General features: G+C 38.6%; 3 protein-coding genes across 3 annotated transcripts; 1 reads left to right on the forward strand and 2 right to left on the reverse strand.

The window, feature by feature from the left end:
* Positions 1-355: 355 nt before the first annotated feature.
* Positions 356-1,895, forward strand: LOC143019054 (uncharacterized). Its single transcript, XM_076174755.1, has 2 exons — positions 356-411; positions 1,054-1,895. Exons 1-2 carry the CDS (start codon positions 356-358, stop codon positions 1,613-1,615), a joined length of 618 nt encoding a protein of 205 aa, XP_076030870.1. The 3' UTR covers positions 1,616-1,895.
* A 5,716-nt stretch (positions 1,896-7,611) lies between these two features.
* Positions 7,612-11,075, reverse strand: LOC143019055 (uncharacterized). Its single transcript, XM_076174756.1, has 2 exons — positions 10,852-11,075; positions 7,612-8,642 (listed from the first exon to the last, which is right to left on the reverse strand). The coding sequence occupies exons 1-2, from the start codon at positions 11,073-11,075 to the stop codon at positions 7,868-7,870; spliced, it is 999 nt and encodes a 332-aa protein (XP_076030871.1). The 3' UTR covers positions 7,612-7,867.
* Positions 11,076-13,434: 2,359 nt separating this feature from the next.
* LOC143019056 (uncharacterized) lies at positions 13,435-14,333 on the reverse strand. Its single transcript, XM_076174757.1, has 2 exons — positions 14,284-14,333; positions 13,435-14,173 (listed from the first exon to the last, which is right to left on the reverse strand). Exons 1-2 carry the CDS (start codon positions 14,331-14,333, stop codon positions 13,435-13,437), a joined length of 789 nt encoding a protein of 262 aa, XP_076030872.1.
* Between the last annotated feature and the right edge of the window lie 3,290 nt (positions 14,334-17,623).

The raw sequence follows: 17,623 nt of genomic DNA on the forward strand, positions 1-17,623 counted from the left end.
GCATTTTTAGCATGTGGCTAAGATTGCATGGCCAATCACTCAGCTATGCAATCCGTAATCAAATCGATTATTACTGGGATTCGAACATAAACAGGTACCTATTTGAACTGCTGAGCATTGCTTCAGAAACTTCTCCTCTTACCATGCAGACTACGCAGTATACGTTTTCACAGTTGCGCCCTCAAGGGCACTAAAAAGGCCCCACGCTAGGACACAATCATTTCTACTTGCACGCAAGGGGAGTTAAAGGGGGAGGAGGGAGGGGGGCGGAAGAGGTAGGAAATGGAGGGAGTAACAAGAGGGGGGGGGAGAAAGAGGTGGAGGTAAGCCAGAGGAAAACCCATTATAAAAGGCCATGGACTACGGTAGACGATCAGTTACACTTGTGGTATTGCTGAAACAACACAGGAGGTGAGGAGCCACAAGGAGCCCTGCATTCTTTCTCTGAGCTTACATTTAATACGTAACACTAGAATAGAACTCTTTATGATAGACATGAGATAACCATGGGCGACTAGCTTTTTAGTACATATACACAGTATACATATATATATATATATATATATATATATATATATATATATATATAATGTGTGTATTTGTTTATATATATATATATATATATATATGTATATATATACATATATATATATATATATATATATATATACATACTGTATATACTGTATATGTACACACACACACATATATATATATATACATATTTATATATGTACATATATATATACATATATATACAGATATATATATATGTATATATTTATATATATATGTATATATATGTGTGTGTGTGTGTGTGTGTGTGTGAATGTGTGTGTGTGTGTGTGTGTGTGTGTGTGTGTGTGTGTGTGTGTGTGTGTGTGTGTGTGTGTGTGTGTGTGTGTGTGTGTGTGTGTGTGTGTGTGTGTGTGTGTGTGTGTGTGTGTGTGTGTGTGTGTGTGTGTGTGTGTGTGTGTGTGTGCGTGTGTGCGCGTGCGTATGTGTGTACACCCTATTACGATTACTCACCCTGGATTGCTTGTTGACCTTCAGAATGAAAGTCATTGCTGCCCTCCTCATGTCGCTGGCCTTGGTGGCCGGTGATGACGACGACTCCACGAGCGGGAGATCCGGAAGTGCCGCGAGCACGCGGTTCTTCGGCGGCCAGGGTTCTCTCTCCCCCTCCGTGGCCGGGGTCGCGCCCGGATTTTCCGGCGCAGGAGGATTCGGATTTCAACCAACCTTCTCCAGACCCGTCGTCGGTGGCTTTGGGAATGGCTTTGGCCATCAAGGCTTTGGTGGCTTTGGAGGCTTTGGCGGACTGGGAGGCTTAGGAGGCCTCGGCGGAGCTCCTAGCAGCGGCTGCCGCTACTGGTGCCGCACTCCCGAGGGAGCAGCCTACTGCTGCGAGAACGTCAACCAACCCACCAACCCCATCGCAACGCAGGTCGTCAAGCCCGGCCTGTGCCCACCCGTCAGGCCCGTGTGCCCGCGCTTCTTCGGGGCTCCCATCACCTGCTCGAACGACGGGGCCTGCGGAGGCGTGGACAAGTGCTGCTTCGACAGGTGTCTTGGCGAGCACGTGTGCAAGCCACCTCTTGGCTTCGGCCGTTAAAAAACACCTCCTTTCTTTCCTCTTCTTGAGACAATTATCTTCAATATATCAAAAATTTTTGTTGTCCACTGCATCTTCCTTTTATAAAAAAAATAATTTTCATTGAACACTACACTTACTCTAACCATTACTTATCCCAATGATGTATATTTCTGTATAAAATATGTATAAATGTAGATATTGATGGTATAAGTAAAATGCACCAAGCTCAGAAACAGTTACTTTAGTTCCGACGTTTCGAATCCTTTTCGGAGTTTGTACTCAGGGGTTACAATGGTGAGGATGTTAGATCTCCTTTTTATACATCTATATACATAAAAAAAGAAAAAAAGTTTTTTGGTTTTGAAATTTTCCTGACGTAGCCGGTGCCTCCTGACATTTTTTTTTTTCGACTATCCTCCTGAATCCGGGAAAACCCGGCAAAATTGTTCCACAATGTAAAGCTATTTTATAGGTTTAATCGGGTATCGATGGTATGCTGAGCGTTGTTGCAATGAACGAAAGTGGTTTAGAGAGTAGTGCACAGAGAAAGAGAAGGTTTAATCATTTTTGGACCTAGGTTACGAAGACTGAGAAGTGTCCAAAAGAAAATGTGCAGAAAAACTACGCCTCACTCAAAGAAGCCTCAAGCTACAATTAAGAGATTCCACAGGAAAATATTGGTGTTCAACAATATGTTACGAAATAACAAAAATTACTTGTACTCTGATAAAGAGTACTATCTCATAATAGATTTTGATGGAGAAATTAAAGAGGAAGAATCGGAAAAGCTTATGAAACATTATTTTGCCTGATCCAAAAATTTTACTAAGAGGTGGTAAAAGCTATCACGAGGAATACCAAAAGTATTACATCAATCGGAAATACAACGATTATGTCAGAAACTGTAAACTCGAGAAAAAGGCAGTTTCCTAAAAAGGTAAGAGAAATTAAAAAATGTGACGTGAGGAGAAAAAATTAACGTATGGAAAAGGAAAGGGAAGCCCGAAGAAAGGAAGAACAGAAACTCAAGAAAAGCTAAAGGGAAGCTGATGAAGGCCCAAAAAAGGAAGACAAGGAACGCAAGAAGAGGGAAAGGGAAGCCGATGCAGCCTGTAAAAAAGACTAACTAGCCAAAAGAAAGGAACAAAATGAAGCAAAAAAGTTGAAAAAGGCTCAGGAAGTGCAAAATTGGAAACGGATCAGGGAGTTAATGAGACAGGGACTAGCCGTGAAGTTAACCGATGAAGAACATATAATGTTAGAAGAAATAAGACAGGAGAGGAAATAAAATCAATTATGAGTGAAATAATGCAAACTACAAAAGATTTGCCCGGTAAGTTACGTGAAGATAAAGTTATTTGTCATAGCATTGGTAAATTCGGTGCTTTTCGATGCAAACTGTGAGACGCGTTGCTTTGGGCGAAGGAAAGCAGGATGTTGTGTTGTTCCTCTGGACAGACCAATTTCGAGAACTTAACTCCTTTGAACACGGAATTAATGCGAGCGAAGCGAGCAAGCACTGCAGGCAGAGACCTCCCCGGCGTAGTCTGTGCCTTGTAAACATAAACAAAAGTATGTGGTTCACACGGAGAAGAACGCGGGAACCCCGTCGGGCTGCCCTCATTCTTCCTATCCCATGAATCTCTTGTGGCCAAATGTTTGGAAGTGACCTGAAACACTGCGAAGGGATTGGGCTTCCCAAGTCTCTCACCTCCGGTTGATATCTAAAATATCTAAATTAATGCTATAGAATTAACATTGTCAGAAATAAGCCATATAATATCCGATATATATATATTATATATATATATATATATATATATATATATATATATAAATGTATATGTATATGTATATGTATGATATATATATATATGTATATATATATATATATATATATATATATATATATATATATATATATAAACAGGTATATATACCCAGGAATTTTCTTTGAAATGTATTTTTGTATGAATATTTCATAAGTAAAATATGATGACGAAATTTTCTATAAAACTCACCGTGATTCTGTAAGTCCAAACTTTATAGAATAAAACACTTTTTTCAGCCATACACTTTGTAACTACTTTGCCAGAATTAAAAAATTCATATATTTTCTTTGTTAAATATACAGTGATTCTGATTTTTATGAGCAAATATATTAACATAAAAGAAAGTATTTGTAAAATTTGTATTTCTTGACCAGATTTTTTTGTGGCATATGACTGTAAGGTTTGCATACATAACAAACAAATATCCTACAGTTTCAAAATTAAAATCATTGCTTAGAAATGAATGATAATATAATAATGTCATTGTTAGAAAAGTAGCATGAAAATGCACAACTTAGAATCAAAGCGTTGTAGCAACTGAGTTATATTGCTGAAGTTACAAAAACACATTTTTTTTTTATCAACAAAGCAGGTTAGAGTATCGGTATTTGCGGTGAAGATCAAGGTAACGGCAGTTTAATCCCTGCCGCCAACGAGCTTGACCAAGGCCATGGTTCATTAAGTTCCACGCTATAAGTGATAACATCCTAGCCATCCACGCTATAAGTTCCTCTATAAGTGATATCATCCTAGCCTCCTGATATGGGGAATTCGCGATTGAAACCGAATTATTTGAAGCCCTAACGCCAAATAAGCTTCCTAAGTTATATTCAATGACCTACACCAGAGCGCTATAAAAAAAAAAAAAAAAAAAGTTTCGCGGTTTTGGCGGAGAGTGAAGCGTCCAAGGTATGACCACATAACTCGGTCGTCCTGCTTCCCACCCCACCCACACCTGGTGATTCAGGTTTAAAGGCCATGGTGGTTGGTTACGAGGATCTTGGTAACCATTCGCGAACGTTTTTTACCTATACCTCATAGATGGGAAGGAAAGATCTCGGAATATTCACAATATATGAGTAATTCAACCCATATTTCTTTGTTATATGCTCGTATACATGACACTAAAAGGAAACACTTCTTCAAAAAAGATGTCAGATAAGACAAGACGTGGGGCAGGAATGATATGAGATATTACCTTGAACCAATCCAAGAACTTTGTTGTGATCTTTGGTAAATAGAAAAATACCTAAATAATCATTACATATAAGCTCACCGCTAGAAGAGCTCAGGATTCTAATTTCTTTCTAGGGTTACATTATCACTATTACTAATGTTTTGTTCCTTACTAGATAGACACAAAATTACTACATCTGGATAGTCAGATGTATGCACGTTTATTGACATAGAAAATGCTGAATAGCATTCCCATAGGTGATGATACCAATGAAAATCATGAAAAATTTTCTCATCTCTTTCGGGAACTTCATGAGTGAATGCAGTACAGAATGGAATGCAGAATATCAAACTTTCATAGAATAAGATATTTCTCTACATTTATGATAAACATTTATTACTAAGGACTAACTGAAATATTGTGCTATTATAATTCTACATGTACCCTATATTATTCGTTGAGTATACATATACACTACACTTTTCATTTTCTTTTCAAATAGAAGTTTGTTCCCTTTTTTCTTTTGGGTTCTTCAACACAAAAATGAATAGGATAAGGTTGAAGACATAAGACACGATATCTGGCTTTTATATATTTATCGAAAATATATACATTTATGTTGAGACATTCTGACGGGTTGACGTAAGCGGAGTAGGAAACACAGGAGTCTTAGTCTTGAGTTTATTCCTGACTGGTTAGCGAAACTAGTCAGAAATAAACTCAAGACTAAGACTCCTGTGTTTCTTACTCCGCTTACGTCATATACATTTATGTACAACAGGGCACACTGTGAATATAATATAGGTTAGGGGTTCTCAGCCTGGGCTCTCGAACCTCCAGGGGTTATCGGGACTATTTACAGGTGTACTTACGTGACTAGCGAAGGATTACTTAAACACTTAAATCTGCATATGTAGCATCACTGTACATTGATTTTTTTATCAATGTTTCATTGATGATTGAAGTCATTACAATTTGAACGATTTGATATTCATTGCGGTGCCTTTGTATATGGATTTAGTCTTGATTTATTGCCATTCTGTATTCTGCATCAAGTTAATGGGGGTATGGGTCAAAGGTCTCATAGCTTTCGGGTTACGTAACGGGAAAAAGACTAAGATTCGCTGATCTAGGTAGAGTGGTTTTGATGTAGAGAAACCGATATAAGGAAATGTAGTTTTCTTAGTTCTACTCAAGTGAACAAATTCATCCTATGAACACTTGTAGTGATTATATAAATTGAATTGGGTAGACTATTCATAATGTAAGATGAAGTAGATGGAACTAGTGGGTTTTTTTTTCAGCGACCAAATCCAAGAGGTAGTTTGCACATGTGCTCGCCAAGACACCTGTCGAAGCAACACTTCTCCACACTTCCACAGGCTCCTTCATTGGAACAGGTAACAGGAGGCCCAAACCCGGATCCGAGAACACCCCTACGATATCCGCCATGATGTCAACACCAACGCGTGTGTTGCACACAGGAATAGTAGCATCCACCAGATGGACTAGGAGAATGCAGAACTTCTCGTACATGAGCCCGACAAGATTAGTAGAAAATGAACTAACACGATTCAACAAAATAGGAGCATGTTCAGTATCTCACTCCACCTAATTCCTTTAATACCCATTGCCAACAAAAATTTGAGTTATCCTAGTTGCCCTCCAAAATAACCCTTTTTCCTCTCAAGGTCATTATTCACCCTCATTATGTAATTGTTCACCCTCCTTATTTTCTTCTTCCTTTTGTTCTTCGGTTGTGAGCTAATGTCCTTCACCCAGCTAATTGTCCCATCTTATCTTTAACCTTTCCTGCTCCCAGACTTTTGGCTCACCTTCTCCTTAACCTTTCCTAGTATTCAGTCAGTGATCCCTCCCTTTCTCCCCCTGTTACCCTCGTTTCTCTCATTTAATCTCGTTCATTTGTATTGCGACTCTGTACTCTGACAAAGACTCCGTTTTTGCATATTGTTTATTTCGATTTCTTGGGTTTCTCTATAAAAAAAAAAAATCCATGCAGAACCCAAATCAATATCCTGTAGTTTCAATTTCAAGTCCGTTATTCAGAAATGAACGACGGTGCGTAATGATAATGTCGTTTTCAGAAAAAAACATACCATGAAAATATAAGAAATAGAATCTAAGCGCTGTACGCTGAAGTTACAAAAGCATAATATTTGTCTAATCAGTTATTTGATACTCTAACGATCAATAAGATTCCTGAATTATGCTCATTGAATTACACCAGAGCGCTCTAGCAGAAAAATAAAACATGGTTTAGGCAGATGGTGAAGCATTCATGTTACTATCACATGACTCAGTCACCCTGCTTCTCACCCCACCCACACTTCATGATTCAGGGCCAAAGGCTGTGGTAATTAGTTAGATCCTGGTAATCAATCGCGAACATTTTTAGCTCTACTTCATCTATGAGAAAGAAAGAGATGGGAATATCCACAATGTATGAGTATTCGACTCCAGTAGTATGATATATCACATTTATGCAATCTAAAAACGTGTTAGTAATATTTGATTGAATTAAAAATCTCTGGACAATTATTACATATAAGTGTCCTACTAGAAAATCTCAAGAAACTATTTTCTTTGCAGTGTTCCCAGTGTACATTTACTGGCATGGAAAACGTTGCCTGTAATTCCCATACGTGATGATACCAATGAAAAATTATGAAACCTTTTCACATCTCGTTCGGGCAATTGATGTGTATGGGATGCAATAAAATACAGAATACAATTGTTTAGAAAAAATCAGATACTTTTCTTCATTTATGGTAGATTTATTCCCAAGGACCAACAGAAATGTGATACCATTATGATTACTTCTATATGTACTCCATACTATTGGTAGAGTTCGCGAATTTTGTAGATTTTTCAGATGGCACTTTTCATCTTTTTCCATAGAATTTCCTTCCCTTTCTCTAATGGATTCTTCAACAAAACAATGAATAGGATAAGTCTGAGGACATAATATATGATATCTGGTTTTTATATATTTATCGAGATTATATACATTTATGTACAACAAGGTACAGTGTGAACATGACGTAATCAGAGTGGTTGTGAAGTAGAGAAACCGATATAAGGAAATGCAGTTTTCTTAGTTCAGCCTAAGGTATTTATCCTATAGATTTTCGCCTCAGGTGAACAAATTTACCCGTGAGCATGTAAAGTGAACACGTAAGTTGAGTTGAATAGACTAATCATGATAGAAGTTGGAGAAATATAGGGAATGAATGTCATATCCTAGCGACCAAATCCAAGAGGTGGTTTGCACACGTGCTCGCCAAGACATCTGTCGAAGCAGCACTTGTCCACACCTCCGCAGGCCCCGTCGTTGGAACAGGTGACAGGAGGCCCGAAACTTTTCGGGCACACGGGCCTGACGGGCGGGCATTGACCAGCCTTGACGATCTGCGTTGCGAGGGGATCTGTTGGTTGGTTGACGTTCTCGCAGCAGTAGGCAGCTCCCTCGGGAGTACGGCACCAGTACCGGCAACCACTGGTGGGAGCTACAACGGGAGGTACACCACCAACAACGGGAGACACACCACCAAGGCCTCCCACATTACCAAGGCCTCCCAAATGACCAAGGCCTCCCAAATGACCAAGTCCTCCCAAATGACCAAGTCCTCCCAAGTTACCAAGTCCTCCCAAGTTACCAAGTCCTCCCAAGTGACCAAGTCCTCCAAAGTTACCAAGTCCTCCAAAGTTACCAAGTCCTCCCAAGTGACCAAGTCCTCCAAAGTTACCAACGCCTAGGTTGCCGAGTCCCGGATTTCCAAAACCAGCCCCGATAGTCGGCTGAGCTCCAAAACTACCTAAACCGCCCAACACAGGAGAGACTCCAGGAGGGGAATGTGGAGAAAGACCGCCCAGGAGTCGAGTCTTGGGGGCGTCACTGCTGCTGCTGCTGCCGGCACTTGCACCCTGGGCACTACCGGAGCTGCTGGAGGTCTTAGAGTCGTCATCACCCGCCACCAGGGCGAGGGACACAAGCAGGACGCACAGGACTCTCATGCTGCAATGGAAACAATAATCTACACTTTGTCACAACTGAGCCACACAATAAAGCTCACTTAACACCTTCGCCCTGGTGATAGGCTGACCTAAACTTTTTATTTAAGCTGATGCGAGTTGAATTGAGTCATATTTGAGCTGGCTCAGGAGAAAGGGAATTTTAAGTTGTTTGGAAAACCATTCTGTCCCGAATTCACCCTAAGGCTGAATGAAGCCACTTGGTCTTTTGCTGAAGAAAATTTGGGACGAGTCACTACGCTGAATGGAATAAGAATCAGATTCTCAGAAGAGAACCGTGTCTTCAGGTGTTAAAATGGTAAGCAACGCCTTGTTACTCACTTGATGACGTGTCCTCTTGGCACCGCGAGAGAAACGAGTGTGTTTGGTCTCGGCCCTCGCTGCCTTATATCGCGGCCGCTCGCTAGATTCTCTTCCTCCTCTCCTCACCTTCAATGCTTGCTCACGAGCGTTCAAGTACAAATCGGCCTTTGGAACTGTTTTTGCTTTCTTGGGTGATGCCAAGTGGTTCCTCTCAGTGTTTTCTTGTAACACATTCGTGTGATTTCAGGCCAGAAACTTTATCACCAGGAGAAGAAAGTAATAAAAAAAAACATGCATCGGCCCGTCTAAAGAACTTTGTCTGTCAAAGTCTGTTTGAAGTTTTCTGGGTTTATAATAACTGTGTGTTTTAGTATCGTCAAATGAATATCCTCGTTATTTTCCTTTTATGTCTTTTGAATAAGTCTGCGATACAACATAGTGCATGCATCCATCAAGTTTATTGATATGTATCTTTTCATTCTAGTCTTCGTCATCCATGACCAGATGATTTATATATTACTGTGAAGCTCCAGTGATGAAATATTTGAGGACAGAAAGATATACATTGTCATAAAAACCTTTTACTTATTTGAATTCTTTACACCGACTGTGAGAACTGAAGCTATGAGATGGTTTTAAAAGTACGTTTTGCAATAAGACCCTCAACCTCCCCTTACCCTCAACCTCCCCTTACTTTAACTATTTAAACAAAATTTTTGTCAAGATTTAGTTGACGTAGTTTACATGAAATAGCGCTTTTTTTGGTGGTGTAGTAAACTATTTATAGACAATGTGTCATATACTCAACAACAAAAAGGTTTTGGTTCTCTACATAATTATGTGCTTATATCAATGTCAACAAAATCTTGATTTCGCTGTCACAGCCAACTCAGTTGTAATCTTGTCTAGTGTCGAGCCATTGTTTATATGACTTACTAATTTGCGAGGCAAATTCAAGATAGAAAATATCTGGATGTCTTCTCAAATTACATTATTTGATCATGTAATACTTGGACACATGATCATATGCATTTAGAACTGTGTTTTTGACATTACCATAGGTACTCTTATTAGAAGTCAGATATATATTAACATCTTGAGCTTTCACTTTAAGTTGGGCTTGGTTTCACAAAGAATAGTGTGTTACCTCAGTTATTAGTTGTTAGGCCACTTATTCAAATTGTAAGAAGATTGACGTTGGATCTTTCTATAAAAACCTTGGAAGCAAATTGGTGTATCAAGTATTGTCAAAATATTCTTCGTTTCATCGACTATCAACATTTGTTTAGTGATTATTCTGTGTATCTAACTGATCCCTTTGTAATTGCACTTGTGCTAGATTCAATTATGTCTCGGTTGACTGGACCTCAATGTTTCGACCTTTTTTCCTATCACAATTGAACCTGAGCCTGAGTCCCTATTTTCTGAACCTCTATTTTCTGTGATCCAATTTCTTAAACCTGATTTAAGTATCCTTCACTGGTGAGGCTGAGATCATTTTTTATCGTTTTCAGGGGGTAATATGACTTCCCTTTTTGGATGCTCCTTAAATGTTTCTAACTCCTTGCCTATTCATTTAATCTGATACTTTATTTTCAACCCACTCCAGAAGATCAGTTTTGAGCACCTTGTGATAAGCATCGCCCTGAATTTGAAAAAAAAAATCAAATGACATGTTAATGATTTTTGTTGAAAATCTTGATTCGTTTATTCCCACGCTCCTTGTTTTGTTACTACTTTATCATGGAGGCAAAAATAAAGCTCGCAAAGGACTTCATAAACACTATTTATACCAACTTTGTTATGTGAATGAATGAAATCACAAACAAAAAAATATACATTTGATGAAACTTAATTGTGTGAAGGAATTTTCTAATAATAAACAATACACAAGTATTCTCTTGATGCTATAACCATTATGTGAAAACATAAATAATTCCACTTTTACTGCATAGAAAATCCTATCTAGCATAACTAAAATATAGTAGGTTGTCTCTTCTTGAGAGTACCCTATGAGTGGTTGTCCATATAGCTGGTGGTGAATTTCACGAATTGTACTGTTAACAGGTCTACACCGAGTCTCACAGTATAGTCTCTGGCTTGATACAGTCATTCGAGCGATGCCCCATAATTTTCCTCAGGCAATTGGAACCAAAGATTTCGAGATGCCTCTTCAAGTCAGCATTCAATGTCTATACTTCACAGCCGTACAGCAGGACAAGGAGCACAAATGACATGAAGATTCGGATCTTAAACCTACTGCATAAATATTGACCGCGCCATATACTCCTGTTGCATGTGTCCATAACACTATAGGCAACGCCAATCCTGTGGAGTACTTCCTCAATCCCCCACCACTGTTATCTTCTACACTACCAAGGTATTTGAAGCTTCTCAAGACCTCAATGTCCTCACGACATACATGAATAGACTGAACTGTGCTATTCAGTAAGCCCTCAAATACCTGGAGCTTCGTCTTCGGGACCGCTAAGGTGATGCGAAACAATGGATTAAAATGAGATAGATTTAGAATCACAGCTTCGTTATGAATTTATTTTCAAGAGGTAATCTATAATCCGTATCGGATGTTAATTAATGTTAATGTATATTTCATACACATACAAACACACACACACACTTATGTGCGCGTGCGTATGTGTGTTTGTGTGTGTGCATGTGTGCGTGTGTGTGTATGTGTGGAGGGTGGAGATGTTTCCCTGACTATGCGAGTATTTACTTGATTGCAATATCCTGGAAAGGAGCTGAACACGTGGGGTACTCTATTTTCTCATGAAGGGATCACTGCTAGACTTCATAACTCATTTGACAAACATACATATGAGCAGCACTACCCGATATATGTGTAGACATAAGAGATAGAGCAAGCGTGTCAACATTCATGAATGTGGAGGTCAGTAGGTTTAGTAGGTGTTGAAGCGTCAGTAACACGACTAGATTACTTGATCTGATAAATGTCATCCCCACCCCATCTAATAATGTAAAGTCGTGGTAATTTGTTACAAAAATCTTGATAACCAATTGCGAAGTATTTTGTCTCTATGTCATCAAAGGGAGTTGGGGAAAGATGGTGGTAGTGTCTTCAATGACAGGGTTATCTGATCCTAGTTTATTGTTGTATGCACGTAAATACTAGTATATAATAATATTGACGTTTTTGGAAAAAATATATCATGAAAATACAAGAATTATAATCTAAGCGCTGCACGCTGAAGTTGCAAAAGCATAACATTCTTTAAACCAACTATTTGATACTCTAACGATCAATAAGATTCCTGAATTACACACAATGAATTACACCAGAGCGCTCTAGAAAAGAAAAATAAACCATGGAAAAATATAGTTCCGTAGTTTTGGCAGATGGTAAATGTAAGTCGGTCGTCCTGCTTCTCATCCCATCCGCGATTGATGATTTAAGGACAGAGGCAGTGGTGATTGATTACAAAGATCATGTTAAACAATCTCAAACGTTTTTAGCTCTACATCATCTATGAGAAGAAAAGAGATGGGAATATCCACAATGTATGAGTATTTCAACTTCATTTCATTGTTATATGCTCTATAAAGTGACACGAAAGGGAAACATCCCTTCAAAACAAGATGTCAGATACAACAAGACATGGGACAGTAGCAATATGATATATCATATTTATACACTCAAGAAACTTATTAGTGATATTTGATCGAATGAAGAGTATCTAAATCATTTTAACATATTAGTTTATTACCAGAAACCTCAACAATCTATTTTCTTTTTATTGTTCCCAGTGTACATTCCCACTATTACTAATGTTTTGCATCTTACTTAATAGACATGAAATTACTACATCTGGAGTGTCAAATGTATGCATATTTACTGGTATCGAAAATGCTACCTAGTATTCCCATATGTGATGGAGCTATTGATTTTTTTTTTTCTTATCTCGTTCGAGCACTTCATGAGTATATGGAGTAAATAATGAAATAAAGAATGTTATAATATATTTCTATACATTTATGGCAAGGATCTCTTTCTAAGTATCACCAGAAATACAGTATTATATTATGATTACTCTTACATGTACCTCATAGGTGTTCTTAGAGTACATGTATTACCCAGACTCTTTAGGTTAAATTTTCATCTTTTTTCCAATCGTCTGTTTCCCAGAGGACAACAAAGAATAGAATAAGGTTGAAGACACAAGACATGATATATGGTTTTTATATATTTATCGAAGTTATATACATTCATGTACAACAGATTGCAGTATAAACAAGTTCTAGTGAGAGTAAGAAGTAGAAAAGCCGAGATGAGGAAAGACAGGTTTCTTGGGTCTGCCTAAAGTATCAATTTTGTGGATTTTCCTCTCAGGTGAATATGTTCGCCCGTGAGCACTTAAAGTGAACTTGAAAGTTCAGTTGAATAGACTAATCATGATATAAGTTCGAGAAATATAGGGAAAGAATAAGTTTTTCTAGCGACCAAATCCAAGAGGCGGTTTACACACGTGCTCGCCAAGACATCTGTCGAAGCAGCACTTGTCCACACCTCCGCAAGCCCCGTCGTTGGAGCAGGTGTTAGGAGGCACGAACACTTTTGGGCACACGGGTCTGACGGGTGGGCATTGACCAGCCTTGACGATTTGCGTTGCGATGGGGTCTGTAGGTTGGTGGACGTTCTCGCAACAGTAGGCAGCTCCCTCGGGAGTACGGCACCAGTACCGGCAACCACTGGTGGGAGCCACAACGGAAGGCACACCACCAACAACGGGAGACACACCACCAAGGCCTCCCAAATGACCAAGTCCTCCCAAATGACCAAGTCCTCCCAAGTGACCAACTCCTCCTAAGTTACTAAGTCCTCCCAAATGACCAAGTCCTCCCAAGTGACTAAGTCCTCCAAAGTTACCAAGTCCTCCCAAGTGACCAAGTCCTCCAAAGTTACCAACGCCTAGGTTGCCGAGACCCGGACTTCCAAAACCTGCCCCGATAGTAGGTTGAGCTCCAAAACTACCTAAACCACCCAACACAGGAGAGACTCCAGGAGGGGAATGTGGATGGAGACCACCCAGGAGTCGAGTCTTAGGGGCGTCACTGCTGCTGCTGCTACCGGCACTTGCACTCTGGGCACTACCGGAGCTGCTGGAGGTCTTGGAGTCGTCATCACCGGCCACCAGGGCGAGGGACACGAGCAGGATGCATAAAACTCTCATTCTGCAAGTCAACAAATACATTAGGAACAAAGTAAACAGGTCGAAAGGGCTAAGATGAAGAAAATCAAGTCTTTTAAACTGGAGAATGAAGGGCATTGCCTTGGCACTCACCTGATGTGTCCTCTTGGCACTGCGAGAGAAGCGAGTGTGCTTGGTCCCATCCCGGTCTGCCTTATATAGTAGTTCCTCCCCCCGGATTCACATTCTACTCTCCTCCTCACCTCCACGAATTTTCAAGTACAACTTGCCCTTTGGAACGTTTTTTGCTATGCTGAGTGATGTCAAGCAGTTCCTCTGGGAACTTTCTTGACAATTCTTTGATTTTACAAACACACACTATATCAACAGGATCGCTATGTACTTACTTAGGAAAGTTTCTCCCTCATTTTAATCATGACTGACTTCTGCTATGGCAGAAAATATTCCCATACAGGGGTGCCTCTGGGAACTTTTCCCTGACAGCTTCTATTTCATATTTCTAGGTTTTTTATCATTGTAATGTCAATATCATAAAAGGAACACCGTAATTATTCTTCTGATACCCTTTCTGCTCAATTTATTCAGGAGGAATGAATTCATGACACGTGCTACATTCATCTAACTCACTGACTCGTGTCAATGAGAAATAATTCATTTGTACTTATTGTATGCATCATCCCTGGCCAATTATTTATATGTACTTGTAAAAAACATTGATGAAATATTTTAGGGAAGAATACATAATATCGTGATACAAATGTTTTACTTTACTTTTTTTTCTTTACAATAATTTGACAACTGAAAATACAAGCTCTTTTTATTGGTGCGTTATATATGTTTCACAAATATCACTTTTTATTTAACCATCTAAACAATTCTTGTGTCATGTTTCTACTCCAACAGATTATGTAAAACCAGCCCTTTTCGATGTAATGTAAACAATTTATACAATATACTCCACCACAAATGATATATTTGCGTAGTCAGACTCTCCAGGAGTGATGGAATGTCTCCTTTGACTTGTAACATTCTCACCAGACGCAAGGTAGGCTTTGCCTGTCATGGTCCGGCCTCTACGAATTTTCGCCAAAGGTCTCTGTCCCGGAAGTCCTCATCTCTAATTATTTCTTCAGTTTTTTTCCTTTCTTACTGTACTATCATTTTTAGAAATTATACTACAGTAAAACATATGCTCATCAATAATAGAAATGAAGTTAAAAAAGGATGTATTTATAAAATTCCTTGCAAAATGAGTAATCAATTTTACATAGGTCAAACTGCCAAACCCTTAAACATCAGAATTAAACATAAGAAAAATGTTAGAGATGACAATAAAATAAAAATGGCGTCCGGGAACCATAATGGAGGAAACTTAGAAACACCAGATACATTCTTAAAGAAAAAAAAAAAGAAAAAAAAGTACGTGATTTTTCTTCTTTTTTCTTAATGATAGAGTGAAAAGTTAATCAATAGTCTTATTCGGAAGTGTGGAGTGTCAGGAAAAAATTGTAGTGGAGAGTTCATGACAGCTAACACAGTGTTTAGGAAAAGAGTCGTGCCTAAGTACACATGGGAGACGGTGGTGAATGGAAGGGTGGTAGATAGGGCTTTAATTGACTATATAGCAGTACACAGGAGAAGAATAGGAAGAAATTTGGATGTGCATGCTCTTAAGAGAGAGAGTGAAGTAATATCAGATCATTTTTGTTGGAAGGTAAGATTTGATCAAACTGCATTCAATCAAACACAACAGAAAGAAATTTGATTGAATACAGTTTGATCAAATCTAGTAAGGGAATAAATGTTAATCTCCATCAAGGTTTGTACAAATTAGATAGTTATATTTCTCATGAAATTTCAAAATTATTTAGATTATAATATAAATTATGAGCAGTTGTCCCATACTTGTTGGTTACCAGGACGGTTCAAACGTCCGTCACGTGTACTTCTTCCACTACCTCTCCGAATGCCCTCTTCACTATGTCTCACTCAGTCAATTAATCAGCATTTAGATGCTCTGGATCACCGCCAGACTCAATCTCTTCTTTCGCGTCTCCCCGCCATATGTCGACGACATATTCCCTAAGTGACGTCATTGGGCTGAAGGAGTTAATGTGATATATAGATTTTAAGGAAGAAATGGGATATAGTCTCTCTCTCTCTCTCTCTCTCTCTCTCTCTCTCTCTCTCTCTCTCTCTCTCTCTCTCTCTCTCTCTCTCTCTCTCTCTCTCTCTCTCTCTCTCTCTCTCTCTCTCTCTTTTTTTTTTCTCTCTCTCAGAAGTTTTTAGAATAAGATACATTCACTGTCCATCAATTTGTTTTTGTTTCGTCAGCAAAATCATTACACAACGGTGCAGCTCAAACACTGACGCAATGTATGGAAGTCGAAATATTCAAAGCAGAAATTGGAATTTAGGATTTCTTTTCCCTTGTCAAGAACATTATCATTGTAATTTCCTTATCGAAACAAGTCGATCGATTTGTTAGTTACCTGAAGTAACAAACATTCAAGTGACACGATTCTTAGTGTCGCTTTTTTTTTCAAAAACCACCTTTAGAATTCCTGTTTATCTATATTAGAGATTAATTTCTATGAAAACTAAGATTCTTCAATTATTTTCAAAGTCAGAATCCCATTTTCGATCACATGCTTTATACACTGTCATTTTCTAACAGATTCTTAAACTCGATCGAAAAATGAAGTTATCTATTGGTGTAGGAAAATTAATAGAATACTTTTTACATGAACATCTTTATGATACTCGCCGTTTTATTGATATAACCCCCATAGTAGTTCAGTGGTAGATTTCATACACAATCACACGATAGGATATGTTCTATTGTCTAACGTTAAATTTTTCGCTATTGTCTACGTTGGCGGACGGTGAAGCGTCCATGGTAAGACCACATAACTCAGTCATTCTGACTATCACTTTACGCACAAAATGATAAGTCAGAGCCAAAGGCCAGTACAATTGCCTACTAAGACCTACATAATCCACCGCAAGGGCTTTCGGTTCTACGTCATCGAAGGTGGGAATATACTAAACGTCGAAGTAATATAACTCCAGTACATTGATAATAATGTACAGTATTGGAGTTATATTACTTCGAATAGAGTGATATTAAAGGAAAGCACCCCTTCGGAAAGTGTATCAAATAAAACAAAACATGGGAAGTAGTAACATGATATGTAACATTTACACAATCTTAAAAACGTGTTGGTGATCTTTAATTAGTTTGAAAATCTCTAAACTATTTTTACAAATAAGCTTACCAATAGAAAAGCTCAAGAATCTATTTTCTTTGCAGTGTTTCCAGTGTTCATTTACTGGCGTGGAAACGTTGCCTGTAATTCCCATACGTGATGATACCAATGAAAAATTATGAAACATTTTCACATCTCATTCGGTCACTTGATGAGTGTATGGGATGCAATAAAATACAGAATACCATAGCTTGATAAAATCA

Source organism: Oratosquilla oratoria, chromosome 36, assembly GCF_046742065.1.
Source record: "Oratosquilla oratoria isolate Oo_2021 chromosome 36, ASM4674206v1, whole genome shotgun sequence".
NCBI classification, from domain to species: Eukaryota; Metazoa; Arthropoda; class Malacostraca; order Stomatopoda; family Squillidae; genus Oratosquilla; species Oratosquilla oratoria.